General features: G+C 35.0%; 1 protein-coding gene across 1 annotated transcript; it reads left to right on the top strand.

The window, feature by feature from the left end:
• The first annotated feature begins 1,136 nt into the window (after positions 1 to 1,136).
• LOC148192338 (uncharacterized) lies at positions 1,137 to 2,387 on the top strand. Its single transcript, XM_088098608.1, has 2 exons — positions 1,137 to 1,534; positions 1,592 to 2,387. The coding sequence occupies exons 1-2, from the start codon at positions 1,137 to 1,139 to the stop codon at positions 2,385 to 2,387; spliced, it is 1,194 nt and encodes a 397-aa protein (XP_087954734.1).
• The last annotated feature ends 4,893 nt before the right edge of the window (positions 2,388 to 7,280 follow it).

The raw sequence follows: 7,280 nt of genomic DNA, 5'->3' as shown, positions 1-7,280 counted from the left end.
ACAAAATGGGTAAACTAATGCTAAAAGAATCAAACATAGAGTTTCATAAATCATCTTATATTACATTTCATCCCAACAAGCAAACATTCTAAACATATCATTAAGACCTAAACTTGACCATCCGGATAAATGTATGAATGTTGAGTTATGGTAGGTTATGCACTTGTGGTGACCTATATTGCTCTATAGAGTCATTTTCAATGGGTTTTACCCTACCACACTGACCAGATTAGTCCATTATGCGTCTTAGGCCAAGGTAAAACACCTAAACTAGGACCTCCTATTGTTGGGATAAACCTAAATTTTAGGGTTTTATTAATAATTTTGTTTAAATCTTATTTTATTAGTTTTTGGGTATAGTAATATTTAGCTTGATTTGATAGAGATAAAATAGGGATACGTAGTTATGATTTTCGGTTTATCTAGGTACAATATTATTTTATGATAGATTAAACAAATTTTATTTTTAAGATAATTGATATTTTATTTTTATTCCTCATAATATTGTAAGTGTTATGGCTATTTAAAGCCTTTCAATTATCAATGAATAACAAGACTCAATTTCAGGAAAATATCAGAGTGCGTGTATTGTGAGATTTTCTCATTAGTGGTATCAAAGCTTTATGCTCTGAGTACCGAGAGAGAGAAAGAGAGAGGAGAAAATCAGACACCGTGAGAGAAAAAGTGAGTGCTTGATTTTTTGTATGAGAGAGATGACAAAGGTAGTTAATGGGATGAGTGTGCCACAATTGTCAGAAAATACCAATTACGAAAATTGGTCTTTGCAGATGAAGGTTCTTCTTAGATCCCAAGATGTATGGGAGATAGTGGAGGACGGGTACAATGAACCCGCGGATGATGAGCATCAAACAGTGAACCAGATTGCTGCATTGAAAAAGACACGAGTGAAAGACAGGTCGGCTCTGTACTTTCTGTATAATGTAGTGGATGAATCTGGATTCGAGAAAATAGCTAATGCAAAGTCAGCAAAATAAGCATGGGAAATTCTAAAGGTGGCATACAAAGGAGATACCCTCGTGAAGCAGGTTCGAGTACAAGCTCTCAGAAGATAGTTTAAACATATGAAGATGGATGAAAATGAGGGAGTTGCCGAGTTTATAACTCGAGTGTAGAAGATGGCTAACCAACTCGGAATGAACGGAGAAGAGGTTCCTCCTAACCGGGTTGCGGAAAAGATCTTGAGAAATCTGACGGATGATTTTGAAAGTATCGTGGTCACTATTGAAGAGACAAAGGATTTGTCAACTCTCACTGTGGAGGAGTTAGTTGGGTCATTAAAAGCCCACGAATTGAGGAAAAAAAAGAAAAAGAGGGAACCCGACGATCAAGCACTACAGGTACAGTTTGACTCGAATAAATCTCGGATTAATCAAAGTCGAGGTCTTGGCGGTAGATGGCGAGGAGGAAGACAACGAGATGGATGTGACCGAGGTAATTTTGAGAATGATGATGAAGAGCAAACCGGTCAGCAGAATTGGCATGATCGAGGACAAGGGAAAGGCCGAGGAGATCGGTCAGGAGTTTAATGTTTTAAGTGTGGCAAGTATGGTCACTATGCAAATGAGTGTAGATCAAGCAAGTGCTATAATTGTGGTAAGGTAGGCCATATTGCAAAGTATTGCAAGATCGAGACAAAGGGGGAGACGAATCTCCTTACTAAAGATGCAGAAGAATTATTCCTGGTAAAGAGCTTGGATGTAGTGGACATGGAAGGCCCAATCACAACAATGGATGAAGTGATTTTGGTAAAGGATGCAACGATTGTGGAGAAGGAAAATCTGGAGAAAGAACTCAAACAAAAAGATGAAGAGATTCAGCAGATAAGGAGGCTTCTAGATGAACAGAAGGTTGAGCTTGAGGAGCTGAAGAAGGCGGCTCTTGAAAAGGAAGAGAAAGCATATAGCGTTCATGAACCAGATAAAAATAGGGAAGAAGAAGATGAAGAAGAGATGAAGGCTGATGAGATTTCTACCAACTCGGTATGGTATCTAGATACTGGGGCAAGCAATCAAATGTGTGGAAACGAGAACGCTTTTGATAAACTCACTAAGGTGGAGGCTAAATGTATGTCTTTTGGAGATGACTCCAAGGTGGTCGTGAAAGGGCGTGGAACAATTCGACATATGCAAAAGAATGGACGAGTTGGAGAGATTATGGATGTTTACTATGTTCCGGAGCTGAAGAGCAATATTTTGAGCATGAGTCAGATAATTGAAAAAGGTAATTCATTTTTTATGAAAAATCAGGTACTGTATTTAAAGGATAAGCATGGTCGTCTAACAACACAGGGAAAAGCAAAGAAGAACCGGTTGTATGACTTGGAGTTGAAAATCTTGGAGAGAAGATGCAAACCCAGAGTAGGATGATGCACATGAAAAGCCAAATGAAGGAAGGAAGAATTTAAGTTTATGGGGGAGTTTGTTGGGATAAACTTAAATTTTAGGGTTTTATTAATAATTTTGTTTAAATCTTATTTTATTAGTTTTTGGGTATAGTAATATTTAGTTTGATTTGATAGAGATAAAATAGGGATACGTAGTTATGATTTTCGGTTTATCTAGGTACAATATTATTTTATGATAGATTAAAAAAATTTTATTTTTAAGATAGTTGATATTTTATCTTTATTCCTCGTAATATTGTAAGTGTTATGGCTATTTAAAGTCTTTCCATTATCAATGAATAATAAGACTCAATTTCAGGAAAATATCAGAGTGCATGTATCGTGAGATTTTCCTATAAGATATGTTGGGTACGAACAAAGTCCCACATCGGATAAAATAAGAGGTGGACATGAGTTTATATACACATAAGATACCTTCATTGATAAAAGACCTTTTGGAGTGGTACCAAAAGCAAATCTGTGAGGACTTGGCCCAAAGTGGACAATATCTTATCAGTGTGAAGATCTATGTGTATGTGTGTGTGTTGAACCTCCCTACAAATGGTATCAGAGCCAGGTTCAGGTCTGGTGACCGGGCTCGGTTGAGTACGTCCCTCCATGATCAAGTGAAGCCCTGTTAGGTGGCCATAGCCTGAAAGTGAATCATGAGAGGTGGAGAGCAAGAGATGCTTAGTGTTTGACCATGAATTGTGAAAGAAAAGTGATGACCATGGTGTACTCGAGGATAGGAAAAAAGACTTCCGCTGTAGTGGAGGTGGAGAACCATAGTCCTTTGTTTGAGGGGAGGATGTTGGGTACAAACAAAGTCCCACATTGGATAAAATAAGATATGGACATGAGTTTATATACACATAAGATACCTCCATTAAGACTGAGTGACCATTAGAGTGTCAAGATAGCACCCAAGACTAAGCTCCTATATTTATATATACAATACTTGAAACAACCATTTAGAATTTCACCTTAGAAACTCTTGTCAAACCATACTTTAATGCATATATAAACTCATGCATAAACCTTCATAACATTTCATATATTCTACCAATCAAACTTTAAGTATCAATACATTCTTCATCCATACGAAATAAAAGAAAAGAACATAAAAAATCAAAATATAAATAGGGTGCCTAGTGCTAAAACCTTGACTTTCAACACTAGACCTAAAGTAGACAAGTGGTACTCAGCACACAAATGTTGAGACAAGATCATTTAAGGAGAGACTGGATCATCTAAAGCATATCTGATTTTGAAGTTTCCCTCAAAGACCAAAACCCCTTACTTATCCTATATTTCTTAAACATACTTGTACACCAAAATGCTTACTATACCTCCAAAGTCATTCTTTATAAGACTCAAAATTGTTATTTTCCTATATTGCAATACATTGTTTATCATTGCAATTTTAGTTTTTTTGGATGCATATCATATCTATTTACTATTTTGATATAATTTTTCTAAGATATCTCTCTTTCACTACCCCTAAGCCTTTTTATATTAAAAATTATAATCTTTATATGTTCATTTCTCCCTTTCCCTCTGATAATGTATATTTCAAACTATTATTTCTTTCTTTCATTTCCTCCAATCTTTTTAAGGATACTATATCTGATTCCAATTATAAATTTAAGTTCTTTTGGTCCATTCTTTAACCAAAATAATCTATTATAATAATAAAAAAAAAATAAAAAAAATAATAAGATACTTCTCCCTACAAACTCAGTTTTGAACATGGTTAACACATCGGTAAGTGTACCAAATCGTATCAAGTAATATAAAATGGTAAGACCAAGTATCGTATTCTAGAAGACTCACGACACTAGACAATCATGTAATACCTTAACTAATTAAGACTTAAGAACGATTTCATTGGTTTACAATGCAAAAATGCAGAAAAAGTAAATATAAATCTAATTTGATCAATTGGGGCAAAACACAAAAGTGAATGGATGATTTTGATAATATGAGATGAGTATGTTGTTGGGGTTTAGATTTCACCATCATTACTCTCATGCATATAAGAATTCATCTTCTTCATTCAATTGTTAAGGTCACTATATAAATTACTTAAAACCCGACCCCTTGATGAAGAAAGCCTATCCTTAATTATTAGACCACAATCCCTTGCATCCCTAATAATTAATTTTGCATTACGAATAGAAGCTTAAGATAACCAAACCTCCTAACTTCATCCCTGGGCAATATTGCTTTTGGAAGAAATTCTCCAGATCATGGTTTCTAGGTATTTCCCAATAACAAAGAAGACCATAAAATCATGCTATGAATGATCAAAACATAACAAGCATAGAGAAAAGGAGAAAATCTCTAACAATTAATGAAATAAGCATATAATAATTCAGAACAAATTCAAATACATGAGAGTTTAAAGGTTTTAAAGGTTACATCTTTCCCAACAACAAATGAGTTTAGTTCTCCATAATCATGGAGAAACTAGGTGTACAATGAAATAAAAGTGATAGAAAAATCCTAGAAACTGAAGATGACAACTCTTGCATCCAATTCTGCCTCTAGAGAGTGAAAAAGTATGTTTTTGAGTCTCTGTTACTCAAAGATAAAAACCCTAGGACGACAAATCCTTAAATAGAGTAGAAAACAGAGTCCAAGCCCAACACACTGGCGCTCACCGCCCCTACTTAGGGCAGCCAGACGCTGGTATAAGAGGAGTGGCACTGAGGGCCCTAAAAGAGGCAATCAAGCGGTGTACGACACAAGGAGAATGACGCTTAGCTCCCTAGGAAAGGCGCTTAAGCATTGCTACGAGCCATCCTGCGCTGAGGGTTCCAAAAAAGGGCAGCCAAGCGCCCATAGGAGACATCCTGCGCTGAGGGCCTCAGAAAGAGGCAACCAGGCGTCCTACGACCTTTTGTAGCCTTCTTTTCTGGTGTTTTTCTGTCCTTTCTGAATTCCAACTCCTTGGTACTTTAACTCCTCTTCCAAATCATTCCAATTTCCTACAAAATCAAAGGAATTTAGTGAAAATCATAAGTTCTAACCTCCACTCTTTTTATTCACAACTTAACTAAAAACAAGAGTTCAAGCAAGTTTCTAAGTCAAAAAGGGTTCATTTAGTATCAAAATTTAATCACAAATAACGGTGAAATCAAACGTTATCAAACATATATATTTACGTATTAAAATTATTAATATAAAGTTATAAATATGATCTAAAGCCAATCTTAATAGACTTATACATATTTATACTAGTTAATAAGTAAGATCATCAATTTCTATTGTTCACGTAACAAATATATAAAATAAGATTGTCTTAATCCTTATACAAAATAATATATACATATATTTAGCAATCTTAACTGTATAACATGCCATCACCATATGTGAACAAGTTAAAAAAAGTTGTCTTTCGCTCTAACCTATTTATGGCATCATTTATCAAAAGTTATACAAAATATATTGTAATAATATTTTTCAAAATTATTTTAAAGCTGCAATTTATTCTATTAAGTCTAACCAATTTTGATAGGTCTTTCTAGAAAAAATTATAAGAGAGGCACAACACCAATAAGATATGAGCTCAACCCATATAAGAAAAATGGCATCACCTTTAACCCAAAACCTTAAAAGAAACGAGTTTAGAGTTTTATTTCTTGTAAGTTGTTCAACTTTCTTATTTCTCCTTAATATGAAACTTAGATTCGTACTTGAATTCTCAATAAATCCTACCTCATTACAAAGAGTGCGAAGTTTAGTAGTAAAATTTTTAGAGATGGTAAGGTCACCTTGATGGAGGGTGGCGATATCAAGTTGAAGGCTCAGAATAGGGGATAAGCTTCCTTGAGATAACCTATTCTTTAGATCATTACAGATCTCTGAAGCTTTGTTCATCCATATGATACTTTGTCAGATGTTCATGGAAACAGAATGGACAAGCCATGACGCAACCATGTTATTCCCCCTAATCCAAGCAGCATGTTCAAGCTTCAGTTGGACGAACATTGTCAACCATAAACTCAATCTTGTTTTTGGCACTGAGAGCAGTCATCATTGATTGACTCCAAGAATGATAGTTGGTATCGTCAAGAAGAGGCGAGACAAGGGCAGTAGCAGGATTTTCACCAAGAAGAATGTAGAGATAATTGTTATCTTCTGCCATGACAAAGAAAACAAGAGCAAGAAAGGAGACAAAAGAAAAAAGAGAAAGAAAGAAAGAAAAGGAAGGCAGAGATACGTGCAACAGAGCTCTTCAAAGGAAGAGCTCTGATACCATATTATAATGGTAGATGCAACTTACAGAGTAAAACATGATGAAGGTAAAAGTAGCAAGATTTATGATGAAGAAGGCACAAAACATTGATAAAGAAGACGAAAGAAGATGAAGTGTAGGAAACGTACACAAAAAAGAGAAAAGAAGCACAATGAATTGAAAGCTGAGAAATTCGTAGCTCTGTCACGAGAGTAGCAGCATACATAAAAAGGGAAAAGGCAAACAGAGAAAAGGAAAGAAAAAAAAGGAAGTGGGCTAGGTTTTCAAAACAAGCCCAATAGTAACAACTTTCAATGCACCCTCAAGATTTTCAAAATCACCATTTTACTTTTTCATAAAAGTGACTTTTGGAACAGAATTTTCAGGACGCATAAAATGTAATAAGCTTTTCTAAATAGAATTTCGAAACAAATATACTGTTTCTACAATACTCATAGTTTCATATCACTTAGGAGTTGATGTAAGGTGTAGCTTAAATGCTTCTTTCTCCTTTTATCCAAGACGCTTTTTAAGAATAAAACCGTAATGGACTGAGACTTCAAAACTGACAATACCTTAAATGTAGGGATGGACAAATCAAACTGAATTGCATTGCACTCCTAAAAAATGTATTGA

The sequence above is a fragment of the Vigna umbellata genome, chromosome 9 (genome assembly GCF_029865625.1).
Source record: "Vigna umbellata cultivar VRB3 chromosome 9, Vumbellata_1.0, whole genome shotgun sequence".
In the NCBI taxonomy this organism is placed as follows: domain Eukaryota; kingdom Viridiplantae; phylum Streptophyta; class Magnoliopsida; order Fabales; family Fabaceae; genus Vigna; species Vigna umbellata.
This window is presented reverse-complemented; position numbering and strand designations above follow the sequence as displayed.